Source organism: Buteo buteo, chromosome 5 (assembly GCF_964188355.1).
Source record: "Buteo buteo chromosome 5, bButBut1.hap1.1, whole genome shotgun sequence".
Lineage (NCBI taxonomy): Eukaryota > Metazoa > Chordata > Aves > Accipitriformes > Accipitridae > Buteo > Buteo buteo.
Genome location: NC_134175.1, coordinates 23,904,508 through 23,921,863, shown reverse-complemented (window position 1 = coordinate 23,921,863; position 17,356 = coordinate 23,904,508). Strand labels below are relative to the sequence as shown.

Here is a 17,356-nt window from a genome sequence, read left to right as displayed (position 1 = left end):
AGGGAAAAAAACCCCAAACAACAAAAAAATCCCACAAACAATTCTCCGTAAGCGTTCAGGCGGCTGCCCCGGTGGGGGGGACGCACGGCTCTGCGGTAGCCCACCCGCCTGACGTGCCAGCCCGGCCGCTGGGTACCGCACCGGCGGCAGCCGCTCGGCCCCTCGGGCGTCCTGGGGAGCAGCGGGCCCCTGCCCGGCGCCTCACGGGCCCTGCAGCAGTTGGCGGCGGGGACGGCCGCTGCGACTCGAAATGGGTCTGTGCTCGAGGGCGCGGGTGCCCGCCTCGGTATTTTTTGTTTCCCGAGTGAATCCCGAAGCAGGTTTGAGCTGGTGACCCCCCTCGGTGACCCCGAGCTGCGTTGGGGCGCTGCATCCAGCCTGCCTGCGGTGCCAAGGGTTCAGCCGGCGCTTCGGGCCCTCTCCACGCACTGCGGTGGATCCCCTTCTGCCCGCTCTGCTCTCGCTCCTCGGGCTCGTTCCCAAGGCCTCGTCTGCAGATCGTCGTCCAGATACAGTTCTTTTTGGTAAAGGATTTGCTGCGACCAAGTGCACTTGTGGCCACCTGAAAGGTTTGCTTCTCCGACCGAGAAGTGCCAAATCACATGCATTTGAAAAATAAATTTTAAAGGCTGCCTATTTCCCCGCGCTGCTGCATGGGGATACAGGCATTTCGGTTTGGGGGAAGGCAGAGGCCGGAGGCCTCTAAATCTGTCCATTTGTGCCACCTGCTGGTTTCTGTCTCGGCCAAGAGCGTCTTTGTGCACGCTGCTGCGTCTGACCTACTTCTGCGCCTGGGTCCAGGCCTTACTGAGTAATTGCAAAACTGCGTGCTAGTGGAGTACAGGCGAAAAGCGACAGTTCTTCCCCTTCTAAATTCCCACTTATTTCACATTGAGGGTTACCTGCACTGAAAAGAGAGGCAGAGTTTTTCCTGCCCAGAGGAAGAGAGGCTCCAAGCAACGCTTGGGCTTGATTAATATCAGACATTCGTTGCTGTGTTTTATGCAACCATCCGTATGAGTCAGCACGCCTTCATTTCCTCTCCTGCTTCTCATATAAGGAATATGCTGGAAAGCCAATAGTCAGAGAAATCTGGGGATTCACATAATTCTTAAGAATTATTTTTTTTAAAGGACAGACTTCAGTGCTTTAGCTAATGTAACCCATTTTCTGAAGTCCTGTAACTAGCAACATTGCCAAAGAAATTATGTTCAACTGGAAAGAGAATTTCCAGGTTCCCCCTAGTTTTAAAGTACCGGTTCTGGTACTGCTGGCTCAGGGGGAGTACTACTACTGTAAAGAGTAAACTTAAGAGTAAACACTACTTACTTGTCTGACTTAGAACACCTTATTTATCCTGTTTGCCAGCACTAACTACTCTCAAGCAAATATGTTGCCATTATGAGATTACAGATTGTTCATAGGTTAAAGTCCAGTTTTATAAGAAATTTGGTTCTGGCGGACCAAAGCAGCTTTGCACAGACTACATGCACCAATAGTTTTGGGAAAACCACTAACAGCACTCGGCTCCTAAACCATGTAAGCAGCTTTGGAGAAGTTAGCAGCAGTTTGAAGCAACAGAGGTGAACTGTATTGACTTCAGGTGATTGAAATTAGTTGCAGATGGGGAATCAGAGAAGTTATAAAACACCTGAGAATTAGGTGAGGTTATTAGGGTAAGTAGCTTTGATGGTGGCTGCAGCAGCAAGGATGATTTTGGGCTTTGTGGGAAGAAGCTTGTGTAGGTATATTTAATCTTTTTTAAACAGCTTGATTTTTATTATGTTTTAATTTTAACTATGCTCTGTGTTGAGTTTGGGTTGTCAAAGAAGAAAAGTGTGAGTTTTGTTGATGTACCTCCACAGTTCTCATGGGCTGAACCAAGACTAGCTTTGTGGATGCTATACAAATGTAGCTTGTATCTTAGAAGAGGTAATGCGTTAGGAGAGGTAATGCATCTACAGCCAGCTAAGAAGGGAGCAAAGAGAGGTTGTGTTACCATTACATAGTGTATATGTAGATGTGCACGTTTCAATGTTATGCCTTTATCGCTATGTATAGGGATAGGTAACGGCATTCTGACTCATGTGAGTGTTAGCTTTTATTACAAGATTGCATAGAAAAATGGGTAAAATGAAGAATCACACTCAGGTTTCATGCCAGAGTCTGAGACTTTAGCCTTATTGCTATAAGGCTACTCCCCCTGCTCTTAAAACTGCTTTCATTTGTGAACAGCAGTGATGTTTAGGACAGAGTAAGTATTTGTCATTTTCTATTCTGTTAGTATCATGTGTTGCTGTGAAGCCCTTGAATGGCTTATTTTGGTGCTTTGTGTAGTGTTATTAAGCTCTTAACGAGCTCTTACTGTGAGCTTGGCAAAGTATGAACATTTTGGCTTTCCTGCCTACTAGGCCTTGCCTAAGAAAGATCGTCTTAATTCTGTAGCTCTGTATAGCATCTGTTTTGGTTCTTTATTTTGGTGTTGGTTTTTTCCTCCTTTGTTAATTCTGAATTGTTTTAACAGTTGTGATTAAACTATTTCCTATCAGTCTAGATACTGCGTCGTTTCACTGGCTAGTGAAAGTGCGTCCCTTGGTGTAGCTGTGTTTGTAACATGCCATTCCCTTCATGAAATGCAGCAGTGCAGCTGCTTTGGTGTTACTACAAAGTAACATGGCTTGCAGAGTGTTAGAGACTCCGTGTTGATAGATGTGCTCTGCCCAGAGCCATTTCTTAGCTTTCCCCAAGGGTAGCTGGTAAAGTTAAAAACCGCTCTAGTAGCATCCAGGCTAAGAATCTCCTGTTTCAGTGAGGCTGAATTCTGTTGATCCATTTATTTGACAGTAATGTTGTTGTTTTTATGGTTCTTGCATGTGTTTTTTCTACTTACTGGCCACTTAGAGTCAAGCGTGCCCTTATTCTAGCAGCGATGCCATGCAGGAATTGCCTTAGTTGTTGTAAAGGGATCTTGGCACTACATGCTGCAGTCCAAGTAGCCTGCAGTCTAAATGTAATCTTTTTAAGGTGTAGGTGTTGCTTCTTGCGCAAACCTGCAAATAGCTGTGCTGTGCCGATGTGAAACAGGACAGCCGTTTGGTTCTAGTACGGTGTATCGCTAGAAGTTTGTGCAAATGCAACTGCCTCTGTGGAAATTCGCTTGATGCGTGCGGCCCCTGTTACTTGTGTGGTTCCAATGACTGAAAAAACGCAAGCTGTGCTTAAATAGAAGGGCGAGTTTTGTTGTTAAACATACCTTTTAGTAACAACCTTAGCGAGTCATTACAGGTGTGTGTAATGAGTGACTTTTTCTGTAAAATCGGCTTTTGTTGGAAGGGTTACGTGACGTGGCCCAGCTCCTCTCGGGCAGGACAAAACGGCCGCGCAGACCCATCCTTCCAGGCGCTAGGCTGCCTGTGACCAGTGGAGTTTATAAAAACACCTATTTTTTCTCTCCGGGGCAGAGCCATCAGGTGCCCTTCTGCAGCCGGGCCTGCGGGGGCCGCCCGCGCTTGCAGAGGCCGGCCCTGGCCGCGGGGCCCGGGGAGAGCGGCGGGCGGTCCCTGCCGCGGCCCGGCTGCCTTTCCCCGCCTCCGCCGGGGGCCGGGCCGGTGGGGGCCAGCCCGGGGAAGCGGCGCCTCGGGGTTTGCGGAGGGGGGGGGGGGCCGCAGGCGGTGCGGCCGGGGAGGAGCCGGCGGGCGGGCCGCGCCGCGTCGGGCCGGGCGGGAAGTGAGCTCAGGCGCACAGGAAATCCCGCCCGCGCCGCGGCCTGTGTTTGCGCTGCGGGCAGAGAAAGGAGCGGAGCGCCTGCAGCGGCCCAGCCGAGCCTGCCGCACGCAACGGGGCCGAGCCATGTCTGACCAGGTACGGGCGCCGCCGGCCCCGACCGACCGACCGGCGCCCCCGGGGGCAGCTACCGTCTGACGCGGGGGGACGGCGCGGCGGGCGGCGGCAGGCCCCGGGGCCGCGGGAGGAGCTGCCTGCGGCCCTGCCCGCCCCGCCGCGGGGCAGCCCCGGCCCGACCCCGCGCTCTGTGAGGGGCGGCCCGGGAGGGGCGGGGGGGGTGGGTGGGTGAATGTCCCCCGCGGGGCTTGTGTGTCTGTGTGTGCGCGCGCGCCAATCTCCGACCTCGGCCAAACTCTGCCCCCCCCCCCCGCCCCGAATTTTAATCTCCCTTTCCCCTTCACTCCGGGTATTTCGCGGGGAAGACGGGGGCGGGCCCCAGGCAGGCCGTACTCGGGGGCCGGGGGCGGCGTCCGGCCGGAGCGGGGGCGGCTCCGCGGGGCCCCGGGCCGGGATCGCTACCGGGATCGCTGCCGGGGCAGCCCCGGCCCTGGAAACCCGGGAGCGCAGCGAGGGGTGAGCCGTGTTGCACAGCAGTTGTATCCTTTCGTTTTCCGTTTCCCAGGTGCGTGGTAGGATGCTCTTCCCCCGAAGCAGGCTTCGTGTGGGTTAGGCTAGACCTGCCGGGTCCTCTGTTTGCCCTAGGAATGCGAAAGGAGGGGGGCAAAAACCCCAGACTTCCTTAGCTGGGCGTTGCTTGCCTGTATTAAACATCCCGTCCTTCACCAAGACTCTGTCCTGCCTTCAGTCCGTGTACATTGTTACGTTCCTGTCAATTCTGACTTCTCAACCAAGGACTTAAATAGTTACTTGTACCACAAGTTCCTGGCTTGCTTGGCGTGGCACGTATACAGTCCTTTGCTTACAACTATTGCTTTAGGCTATGTGACCTGCTGGTGGAAAGTTAAAACAGCATTCCGGTTTTAATTTTGTGTTCTGTTTTGCTTTATTTTTTATATTGCCTTCATATGGCAGTGTATTCTAACTTTGTCATGACGATTCGACTTTGGGAAAAATCAGTCTCAGTATCTACAAATGTTTCTTGCAGTGCTGTGAAGTCAAGAACAGTACTGGTGCCAGCCAGAAAATTAAAAGTATCCAGAGACAAAGCCTAAGCTTACTATATACTGTGTCAGCTTTGAGGAATAGGCTTGATACATTATGACCCGTGAATAGAAACCGTTGCTGTATGTGCCTGTGATCTTCCTCCCTGCCCCCTATTTTCAAGCACGATGCAACTCTGCTGGTGAGGATGGTGCTGCTGCCTATCTCTGAGTGTGAGAGTGCAGCTGGGAGCACAGCTATTGCTGGCACCCATTAGGACACGTTTCCAGTGTAGTAAAATATGCAAAAGTGGCTGCATAAAAAAAAGAAGGCAAATTCTGAACTAGATTTTGTAGACTGATATTCACATGACCTGCTCTGTAGCTCTCTGCATTTGTGAACTGAGGCATGTTTTAACACATAGCAGCTTTCATTAGGTAATTCCTTCTCCAGGCAAGTTCTGCTAAAACACATATGTGTTTGTTCTTTGGGACTGCTTGAAGTATGTAAAATTTGTTGTATGGGATAATCTTTTTTTGGATATGTATCTTAAAGGCCTTTGAATAAGGACCCTGGTTTGTTTTTTAATAGATTAGGCAAACGTAAAATCTTGTCATTCACTTCTGGGGGGACTGTGCAATGAGAGTTAAACAGATGAATAAGTAACAGTATAACGTATGGTAACGCAGCACTGTAAATCTCATTCCTCTGTTTATCAGTCCTGCAGGAATAATTGTATTACCCAAAATTGTGGATTGCTTACAGTGTCTTTCCTTTTGGCCCTGGAATTAAGAGGACATAATTTGTCACCAGTTACGATAATTTTGGCTTGTCACTTTAGTATAAAGATGCATACTTGGTTTAGTTACTTTATTTCCGATAGGAAATTAACTTTTATGATAAATAAAAATACTTGCAAGAAGGGCATACTCCAAAAAACACGTGGTGGCTTGTTGGGATCTAAGCAGAAACAGACAAAATTGTGTTTCCCCTCTCTGCAAGGGTCTCAGGCTGGTTTTGCTTTAATTGAACCTAGATGCTGCCATTTTTACCTGTTCATGTACTGCTAATAAAGAATGTTGTAGTTTGTATGCATTTTTCCACTCCTGTAACAAATGTAAGAGTTTATTTGCTGTGTTAGGAAGTGTGTTGTAGTCCAATTCCCCTAGTAATTTCGGGTTGTTGGTTTTTTTTTTTTTAAAGATTATCTAAAGTGTGCTGAGTATAAGGTGGTGTTTTTTAGGCTTGGACACTGAAGTTTGAGCACTTCAGAAAATTGGAGGAGGAAACTTGCAATGTTTGTTTTGTGGTTTCATTAGTTGCAATAGCAGTATCAGTGTGATTCATCCGAGAAACTTAGGGTGCTTTTTATGGTCATGAATTTAGTGTTGATATATAAATGTGAGATGGTACTAGGAGCCTCATTTTGTGCTGTTTAGGAAAACTGTGGAATGAAGCCTTTAAAACTTTAGGCATCTAATGAAAAGTTACAACTTGGGAGTGTTGTGGTATTCCTGTTCTGTTTGTATGGTAGTCTTTTTTTTTTTATGTACTGTTTCATGAGATACTCTAAACACCAGTTCTTTTCACAGTGCAAGTAAAAGTCTGGAGGTTTGCCTTGCAGATTGCTGATCCAGGATTTTGTTAGTGAATGCCTGTAGTTTAGTAACTTTGCAATCTCCTTGCTTTCTTTGTTCTTAAGTGTTTTTATGTTGGCTTTACCATTTGGCATTGAATAGCAGTATAGTTCACTGACAAAATGCAGGGAGCTGTTTCAGACTTGCTGGGTCTTGTTGTGTTGTGATTTAAAATATTTTGCTCTTTTTTAAGCTTCAATTATTGGCATTGTCAACATTGATTTGATCTTATTTTTCTATTCCTGAAACTACAGCTGTTTTCTTTTGTGGGTGAGAGGTTGCTGGGGCTTTAAACGACTGCCTTTGTGGTATGGTGTTTCAAGACTCCAATTCCCTCTGCTTTTTCTACTGTTTGCTGCTTCCCCGTTTGTTTTTGGTACTAGAGCCCTCTTTCCCTGAGGGTAGGAATCAAACATCTTGTGAATCATTGCCTTCCACTCATATTGGCCAGAGGCACAGTCATAGTAGCAATGATGATTTGTCATACCTTGTACAGGATGATTTGTTTTGGAAAGCAAAGTAGGTAGATCTGTTACAATGCACAGAACTGTATAAACTACTACAAATGCCTCTATTACTGGGATAATATGCTGCTGTGCAATTTGGTTCTTATGCAAAGTAAACTAAGACAGTGACTGACCTGAAATGTCATGTAAAGGGACAGTATGTTCTTACAAATTCTTTCAGTGATAGCAAAACAGGAGATAGTTTAAGTTATAGGCTTCAGATCTGTAGAGATCTGAATCTCTTTCTGATTCCTAGAGGTTAGTAATCCCACATACGGACAATAAAAATGCTTTTTGCGCAACTTATCAGAACAAGTCGCAGGTTCTTGTTTTTCTTTCTCTTTTTCAGTCAGGAGTGGATACCAGTATATTTTTATTCCTGCAAATAGTCCCATGAGGTTAGAGTTCAGATACGTTAGAAAGGGAAACCTTTGGTGGGGAGCGCAGTTGCTGTGAATGTATTACCAGTGAAGACTCCTTTCAGACTTCAAAAGTGACTTGCTTGGAGATCTAAGGGTAAGAGTCTAGTTTCTTGAAAGCTTGGGGTCATTTTGGGTTTGAGCTTGAAGGGTGATGAATCAGTCCCAGCAATCCAGGTTGTGCCCAGGTGGGTATTTAAAAAAACAAAAAGTATTCAAACCAGGTGGAGTTTCTGGCTCATACTTTTTTGTCATCACAGAAACTGAATGGATCTGGCCTGAGGTAGTGAGTCAAACTGATACAAAGAGCACTTCCTCTCTTTCTCTTCCAGAGTGAGACTGGTACAGATAGGGAAGGTGTTTGCAGACTTCCCCCCCTGCCCTTTCCTGAACTTTTAACATTCAAAGTAGTTGTGCATATTTAACCTCTTCAAGGGAAAAAAAAAATGCTTGAAAAGGCTTGTCTACCATTTTAATATGGAGATAGACACCCATCTGGATGGACTTAATACAGAAGGTTAGTATGTGTTTTTGGTGCTTGATCCTAAAGTTCAAGTCCAGCCATACAAAGGATGTTTCTGTACATGCAGCAAAAAGTCCCTTTAGGGCTGGGAAAATATATGTGGTAGGCTCCTGTACATATTTTGCTTATTTTGTCTACTGTGTTAAGCAATAAAATATAAAAGGAAGATTGAAACACGATTAGCAGGATATCCTTGTTTCTGACTACTTTGGAAGATTTCTTCATTGAGCACCATCTGGACTTGAGGCAGTGTCTGTGTCAAGTCCCTTTGTGCTGCAGTGGAACATAACTAAAGGCCTGATCCAAAATATGTAGTGACAGGCAAGGGATGGGGTTAATAGTACTTGATCTCTAACTTGTCTTATCTATCAGCAGCTAACATGAAAACTTTGATGTCCTTAATTCATGTCTTACAGAACATAATACTTAAACCCTTTTGATGAGCTTTAGTGCTCAAGTTGTTGAATCAAACTTGTCTGTACAATTAATTCTTATCCTGGAAAGATATCAAAACACTATAGTTCTTAGACTGCAACTTTTAAGAACATTTAAGAACTGCGGTCTTAAAACAAACATGCTAGAAGGAAGTTGTTACTTGATGTTGTTTTGTTGTCATAGAAAAGGTGGCTGACAGTCCTTTTGAAAGTAGTGACTACTGTTCATGCAATAGACTGAAAAATGTTTGCATGGCTCACTCTTTACACTGGTAGGGTTTCACAAGTGCTTTCTGTTTACTCTCCTCATGATGTTCTTTTTTCTGTCATGTATCTAAGCCTTTTGGTACACTTCTGGTATTTCTTTTTTGCAGTCTGTTGGTTGACTAGGAGTTAGTGGTATAAAAATCATACTACTTATTTTTGCATCTGTCATCTATTTCCAAATGATCCTTCTTTTATCTCTTATGTTCTTCACAGTGTTGCTCTTCCACCATTAATTAAACCTTTTGCAGGCAGACAGCCTTTCATAATACTATGTTACTGCTATTTTCACACACAGAAAGGAAGAAATAAGGTGCCTTGGATAGTCTGATTTCATGTAATAAGGAGGATGACAGCTATCATACTGTCCAGTGAAGATAATGGAAGTGTTGAACTGATCAGATTTTTTTTCATGTTTTTCTTGCAGGAAGCAAAACCTTCAGCTGAGGACTTAGGAGATAAGAAAGAAGGGGAGTACATTAAACTCAAAGTCATTGGGCAGGTGAGTTTTTACATAATTACTTGTTGATGTTTGGTGGAGGTATGAGGTTTTGTATTGTAGAAATGAACAAATGGAAGTCGATACTTTCAGTTCTTCAGTGTGGATCCTCCGCTGCCTTAAACTACTTACTGATTGCCAGTAATGTATGTTAGTATTCTCTCTAGTGTGGTTGTTTGGTTTTTGGTTTTTTTAAAGCTTGATTAATTTATCCTTATGACTCAGGATTTGGTCAGTGTGATCCCCATCTTACAACTAGGGGACCTGATGCATTGAGGGATTGATTTATCCAAGGATATGAATGAAATATGTGGCAAAATCAATAAACTCAGGTCTTCAGAGTTCATGTAGTACACTAAGCATGCGGTTAGCTTTCTTGACAGGGATAGGAAGAGGATTCTGTTGGTTGGCTTGTTGGTGGATGTGAATGGTGGATTATAAGTCCGAATTCAAGTTGTGCTTGAATGTGAATGTTGAGATCCTTCTTGAACAGAAGTCCTTCTGTGCAAAGAACCCCTAGCTCCTATGACTTAACTCAGTACTGTTGGAGTATCAGTGCCATTGCTGTGCTGTTGACTGGAGATGGATGACTTAAAGTAGGGCTAACACAAACTAGCTTACCTCTACTGGTTTAATTGGTGATGATAACACATTCAGAAGCGAAATGTGACCCGCATGCTTTTTGCACAGAACCTCTTGCAGTCTGTTTTATCTGTAGCCATTTTGATAGTTGTGGTTACTTTATCTTATGGCTGGTAGGAAGGACTATAGAATAATGACACCTAAGATTTCTTCTTAGGTTGGTGTTGTGTTGCCAAGTCTGCCTGTATCCTAACTTGTAGATAATTACTTTAATTGAACGAGGTTTCATATATATTTTGAAGTGCAAGCTTTAACTTGTCTGTCGGAATCTTAGAGCAGAAGTCCCATGCATATGTATGTTTGTATTTCATAAGTACATCAGCTGGGTAAAGATGGAAGCACAGGCTGAACCATGTATGGTTTTTAGTACTTTTAAATCTAAAACCTCAATAGTGAGCCTAAGGCTATACTATGCCATCTGTTTTAAAATAGCGCTTCCTGTGGAAGTGTATGATGAATTTAGTGACTGATAAATCATCCTGGAGGTTAATGTTATGATGCACCAAGGTATGCACAGTGATAGTTAAACTGCATTCCATGTTAGTTTTATGTAAGTTTTTCTTAATGAAAGTCTTAAAATTAGCATAGATAAAGTAAACAGTTACTACAAAGAGAGTAACTTTTTTCTTTTTTGTTCTTAGGACAGCAGTGAAATTCACTTCAAGGTGAAAATGACAACACACCTCAAGAAACTCAAAGAATCATACTGTCAAAGACAGGTTTGTGAAACAATGATGCACTGTCTTTAAAAGGAAAATAAAAAAGCCGAACTCTTTAGCTTTACTTTTCTCACTGTTCTTTCAAATAAAAGCATTTGTTGAGACAATCAAGCTTCTGTCTAGTTACAAGCAGGATGGGTGTCTGACAGTACAAATATAATGGATCTCCTAATTTCTTTTGACAAGTAAAGGTATTTCTGTTTAAGACAGTTGTGAATTTTGTAGTAAGTTAAAATTGCTGTTTGAAAATACATAGTGGCTGCTCAGAAGACATAGAAGTTACCTTTTAAAATGCCCAGGCATGCATTTATAATTACTGTAACATCTCCTGTCTCCAAGCGAAGTTCTCTTAAAGCTGTAGAATACTGCAGCTTATGATGAGAGCAGCCTTAGGCATTGTTACAGCCATTAATGTGGTAATTGATTAACACTAGCTGTTATGCCTTAAGTTAGAAAAATCTGCAACATTAATTGTGGATGTAAGTAAATAATAACTACTGTTACAGAACAAAAACTTATCTTCACTTCCAGATTCTGTGGCAGGTATTGTGGATTCACTGCTGCTATTTCCAGAAGCCCTGGCCTAGTTTACCCCCAGCTTTGGGGATAGATGCCTTGTGTGGCCTTTTCTTGAGTAACTGTGTTTGAGTTCGCTTCAGGAGATATAATCATAAGAAATAATACTTTGGGTTTTTCCTTAATACCTTGAGACGAGTTGAACTTGTCAATTGAAGTGTTCTTTGTAGAATGTGTTCTTTTTTGCTGTCCTTCTGGATTGGGAGGAAAGAAAAGACCAAACACCAGATAATGTTTGTAGCCAAATCCAAATGATTAAAATTGTGATTCATTTGAAAAACTTGAAATTTTAAAATAAGATCTTGGAAATCATTCATGCAGCAGTCTTACTGACTGATGAAAATGTATGTGTGGAATTCTTTTAAGAAAGAAGTAATTGTTTGAATGAACACAGCCATATCTATCTCCTGGGCTGAATTCTGGAAAGTCTGTGATTTCCTTCATCAGCAGTCAATACGTTTTTTGGTGTCAGGTAGCCTTTCTCTCGTAAAGGGACCATGGACATTTGTTCCAAGTTGGCCAGAGGGGTTGTTGGAACAGTGTGAAGAGCTGTTATTTCCTGTGAATTTTTCTGCCTAGTTATTTGCAAACAATATTTCTGAGATCTAATTGATGCACAAAACAGGTCATATTTCACTTGCATTTGTTTTGCTCATATCTTGAAAGAGAAGAAAAAGATGAGGTGTTTGCCTCATCTACTGAAGTATGATATTCTGCCGTAATACATGCACGCTGTACAATAGACATACTGCAACTTAACTTTATTCACCATTGGGGTGCTCCTTTCTCCCCCTCAGCTCTGCTCTTTCTTGTCCCCAGGGTAGAGCTTTTGCAGAACTGATAATGGTAAAGGTCACTATTCCTGCCTATGGTGATACAAGATTGGGAAAGCAAGGGTGGGAGCTCATGAAGTAAACATCAGGTTCCTCCTGTTGTCTTAGGATCTTTAATAAGGCTGATACGCAGTTCAGGAAAAGACAGGACCTTCATGTGTAGCGTTGTCTTGGAAGGTAGGGTGTAGTCAGTACTTATGAATAAAAAAAAGACGGGGGGCGGGGGGGAGGCTAAGGAAACTACTTCCAAGTTGTTGAGCTAGAACTCCAGTGAGACTTTGGAATAAAAAAAAACATTGCAGCACTATCATGCTCCTAGAGTCATTTCTTTGCAGTCCATGTGGTTGCAACAGAATAACTGAGCTCCCTGTGTAACAGGAACTAATGCTTTCTTTGACTTTCGCATATGTTGTTTTTATTGAAAAAGTTTTTCTTGTAAAGCTGTACAAGTTTCAGTAAGTTTTTTTCTTGTACATCTGTTTCTTTTTTTTTAGGGTGTTCCAATGAATTCACTCAGGTTCCTCTTCGAGGGTCAGAGAATTACTGATAATCATACCCCCAAGGAGGTGAGTTTCTTTCTAGAAAAGGTGTTACACAGTTCACTGGGGAAACTAAATACCAAATTGGTTAGTTTCTCTGTTCTGCTAGACTGTTAACCAGAATTGAAGGTGTTTCTTTAAATACAGCCAACTTGTTGGACTATATTTAGTCAAATGTAGTCTGGCTATATTTGTCCAACTAGAATCTTTAATAAGGCTGATAACACAGTTCAGAAAGAGACTGATTGGACCTTCATATGTAATGTTGTCTCAGAAGGGAGGGTGTAGTCAATGTGTACCAGAGAGGAGAAAAAACTAGGGGAGGTTCCCAGTTGTTGAGCTAGAACTTCACTGTGACTTTGGAATAAATATGTATTTAGTTCACATTTATTAGATGAAAGTGTAAATAAATAGAAGACAGGTTACTTCTGCTATCCAGTGACTTCCACCAATTATTATGACAAAGCAGGAAGAAATGCTTATAATAATGACCACCTGAAAAATCAAACTTGTGTACTGTGAAATTGAACAAGTTGCCCTCTGAGAGAACAGTTGTAAACAGGCTTTGAGTTGCAGCCTGTAGGTCTTAGCTATGTGGTGAGCTAGTAGTGTGCTGTACATGTGGCTGTACAGCTGGTGCGTTCCCTATGATGTTGGTTACATTCCTGTGCATCTGTTGCCCAAGAAAGGATTTAGAGAAGGGTAAAGCTAGCAGCTTCTGGGCTGATGGGTACTGCTCCACAAGCAGATTTAGGCTTCACTGATAAGGCTTTTGCTTTGAGATGTATAATACTGAAGGAAAAGGACTGAAAATCATGTGTTGGCTAGTGAGATGGTGGCTGAAATTTTTTTCACCCCTTTGATGAATTATGATGGAACAGAGGAACAAACCATTGTATAACTTGTCTAGGACCTGCTCTGAATTCAGTACACCAGATTTATAACAATTATATGCTGTTTTTCTCTGTTCTCACAGCTGGGGATGGAGGAGGAAGATGTGATTGAAGTTTATCAGGAACAGACGGGGGGTCACTCAACAGTTTAGATCCTTCTGTTTGTTTTCTTCCCCCTTAATCCTTTTTTATTTTTAAATAATAGTTCTTTTGTAATGTGGTGTTCAACACTGAATTGAAACTGGCACCCCATCTCTGGGAGTTTATTTTCAAGCGTCTGGTATTTTGAATTCTCGTGCTCATTATACACTATTGTTTCTGTTTTCATTGTGCTGAACTTTTGTGATCCAGCTGCAGCCTTGCTACCCTCTTCCCTTCTACCTTCCCCTTTAGAAATACATGTACACACATGCATTTGTATGTTCACTAGGTTCGTGCATTTCAGGCACGAAGGCTGTAAGATCTGCCAGGTGGGCGAGTGTTCTTAATGACTTCCATATCTGCCCTGAAGTTTTGATGTGTGACTGTTTCACTCCTGGACTATAACTTTCAGTGCGAGATGAAGTTTTTCAGAGAACTAAACTGTGGAGAAATTGTGTATCCATAACTCAGAGCTATTTTGCTTAAATTGTGCTGATGGCCCAGCGAAGAAGATTACCAAGTTGGAAATGGAAAAGCTAGAACTGTTGTCATCTGTACCTTGCTCCAGAGATGGCTTTGCTGAAGACATAAAATTGAAAACCCTAATGATTCTTAAATCTTGCCAGAAGAGCCCAGAAGCATTTTAACTTCATATAGCAATTAGTACACGCAGGTATTCATGCAAGAATGTTCACAGCAGACAACTGGTGTTACTTTGACACTCTTGTTTGTACCTTTTGGCCTGGGACGTGGGTTTTGAATGGACATTGTCTGTACCAGCTTCATTTAAAATAAACAAGAAAAACAATTTTATAAACAACTTGCATTTTCTTTTCAAATGTTTGGAAATGAGCAAACACATAAAAAGTTATAATTAGGGCATGCTTTTCCAGTAACTATATGTTGAAGCCAGAAAAAAAAATATGCTCTGTAAATATACCTCATTTTTAAAAAAATTACTTTTTTCTACTTACCCTAGTAAAATACTTATCTGCTTGGTTTACAGGTGACTATTTGAGACTACTAGCCGTTTCTTCTCTTGTTAGAGAATATTCACGTACAGTTATATAGAGCTTCACTTTATGCACAAAAGGTAAACTGAAAATGCAGCTTGGAAGGAAATATGAAGATGGTTTTTTCTGTCTACATTTCATGCGATTGTGGTACCATTAAATAATCTGATGGATGACATGAAGTGTCATGATGGTTCATCAGGCATCATTATGAAGGTCCACTTCATGTTCTAGCTAGTTGCAGGTTCTAAATGGTCAGTTTGAGAACATGTTACTGGATATGAAAGCTCAGATGGGGGTTGTGGGCAGGGTAGTGTGGAGAGAAGGTTTCTGCACTGTCCCTGCTTCAGCCTTTCTGCAGATAAATGGGACTTGTTTCTGATTTGGTTTGGTAAATCAAGTTCACTATGAATGCCAACTTCATTTAAAGACACATTTTAGTGCTGGCATACTTGGAAGAAATTGCAGATTTTGAATTATTAGTTTTTATGGCACTTGCTGTAAAGCTAGAAATGCATTTTCTTTCATGCTTGTGGTTTGTGTCCTGTTTCTGATTTGGAAATACTTTTGTACACATAGTTGCACTAAGCAATTTTTTAAAAGATTAAAATTTTTGTTTACAAAATGTCAATATGGGGTTTTCTTGAAGTATTCTATGTAATTCAATTCTTAGGGGGAAGAGGGATTGGTACTGTGATGTAGAACAACATGGATTCTTTGCACTTATTTCTGATTGCTATTTTAGAATACTAAATATATCTGCTTCAGAATACCAGAAATAAAACACCCTTGTGATTATTATCAGATCATCTTCTAATTTAAATTTGTATAATGTTCTTGTTAGTAGACAAATTCCCATTATCCCTCTTCTGCAAATTAGGAACTGAGGCGCAGGGGATGGTAGTTTACTCAGGTCACTCTGGAAGCTGAAAGTGGAGCTGAGAACAGAATCCAGATCCCCAGCTTTGATGCTCATACTCTAGTTGCTGCACCAACTTTCTTTGCTTCTTAACTGCTCACTCTCGTCTTCCAAATCTGTTCTATATGCTCATATCAGCTTTCTAGTCAAAGCACTGCACTTGGTTCTCTTGAGACTATGGAGGAGGGTTTCCTGCAGAACACAGCTTCGGTAGGATGAAACTCAAGGCAAAGATGTCTTTCTGTTGTGTAACCTTGTCCTAAAATACATCTCTTTTATAGAGTGGATATGGTACCAGTGACAAACTGATCTGATCTGTCTCTATGACTTCTTGTGAAGCCTCAAATTGCTAGTGCCTCAACAGAGCTGCTGGTCTAAAGCAATGTCTGTACTGTTATAACTTGATGGAACAGTAATAACAGGAAAACTGTACTCTGCTTTAAAGATTAGTATTGAGAGCTTTATGTAAAATGAGAAGATACACATGCTACACAGATGCACTAGTACCTTTTTTAAGGAAGTTCATTCTTGGAAGTTGTGCATAGAAATAAAACCTGAATTTTGAAGTCAAGGAGTAGACAGACTTGAATTTTCTTCATTTTTCTGGAAGAACTAATACTTTTCAAAGAATTTCTTTCTGAAAAGGTGGTCTGGAGTAGAATTTCTAAACCACTCATAGCTTTGAAGCACTTGACTGGAAGTCAGATTGGCCTTCACATGCTGGAGAAAAACAGAGAAAAGAATCTTTTTTCCTTCTGCAATTTGTGTTTGTATACATGCTTACCTGTATATTAGAAGAACTGAGTTCAGCTATTGATGGCTGGTTGGTTTTGTTAAGTGTTTAAAAAAAAAAGTGGTGGTGGGTGAACAAAACCATCTTCACTGAGTCAGTTATGCAGTGGAAGGTGGAAGCCAATCCTTTATTTCTAACTGTGAAATTAATATATTTAGTATTCACTATGGTGGCATATAAAAGCTGTATTGATAAGAGCTTTACAAAATCATCAGTCTCAGCAGATTTTCTTAAAGCTGGTGTTTAAAGGATTTGTGTATTCTCTTAAGTATAAATATATCTACATGATCATCAATTCAACAAAATGAGATTTTTTTTTGAGTTAAATGTGTAAATGTTGGCAGGATTTGGACTTCAATTACGATGTCTGATAATGCTAAAGCTTGAAGTCTGCTGCAAATTTTGACTAACCATGTAGTTTTAGAAGCACTACAACTGTATAATAGTTTTTAACTTTTCCTACTTTAAATTGAAATTATCTTTAAGAATACAATACTACAATATCTGTGCATCTTCTTTATGCACTTTTGAATTATTGCTGTTCAGGTAAATTTTTTTAAATGAGAAGATCAGCTTCTGAGGCACCATACAGAGAACTGTAGGAATTGTGCAAGTTGGAAGTAGTGTAAACTGGTTTTGTTTTGCTCTTAGAACTAGTACTTAATGCATATTTAATTTAATGAAGTTCAGCTTCAATTTAGAGACTGCAAAAATTGATTACTCTTCTCCACAGGAGACTCTCTACAGGAACTGCAATACAAATTGAATTTACAAATGTTACACTTATGTTAGATAATATTGGAGAAGCAGCAAATAAGATAAACCTGATTTACAAGGAAGAAAATTTCTTATCTTGCTATAGTTTCTCTGTTGTTGTCTTTTTGGTACTGAAATCTACCCTTTTCTTAAACAGTAGCGTGGTTATTGCAATTTATTGGTTTGGAGGATTCCTCCAAAAGTCAGCACTGAGGTCTTCATACCTTTTGTAAACTGACAGTTCTGTTGTTCTCTCTCTTAACACAAAATGGACCAAAGAGTCTGGGGTGAAGCAGCAAAAGATAAACTACATGTGTTCTGGCACCTCAGGATGTCTGTCTGGATTCATTTCTACTGGCTGATAAA

The 17,356-nt window shown here is 41.7% G+C and overlaps 1 protein-coding gene across 2 annotated transcripts; it reads left to right on the top strand.

The window, feature by feature from the left end:
- The first annotated feature begins 3,705 nt into the window (after positions 1–3,705).
- SUMO1 (small ubiquitin like modifier 1) lies at positions 3,706–14,329 on the top strand. 2 transcript variants are annotated; one of them, XM_075028167.1, is made up of 5 exons: positions 3,706–3,861; positions 9,095–9,169; positions 10,450–10,527; positions 12,431–12,502; positions 13,452–14,329. In XM_075028167.1, exons 1-5 carry the CDS (start codon positions 3,850–3,852, stop codon positions 13,518–13,520), a joined length of 306 nt encoding a protein of 101 aa, XP_074884268.1. In that variant the 5' UTR covers positions 3,706–3,849; the 3' UTR covers positions 13,521–14,329. The 2 variants fall into 2 exon arrangements, with proteins under 2 accessions (XP_074884268.1, XP_074884267.1); XM_075028166.1 differs by lacking the exon at positions 3,706–3,861 and adding an exon at positions 7,811–7,963.
- Positions 14,330–17,356: the final 3,027 nt, after the last annotated feature.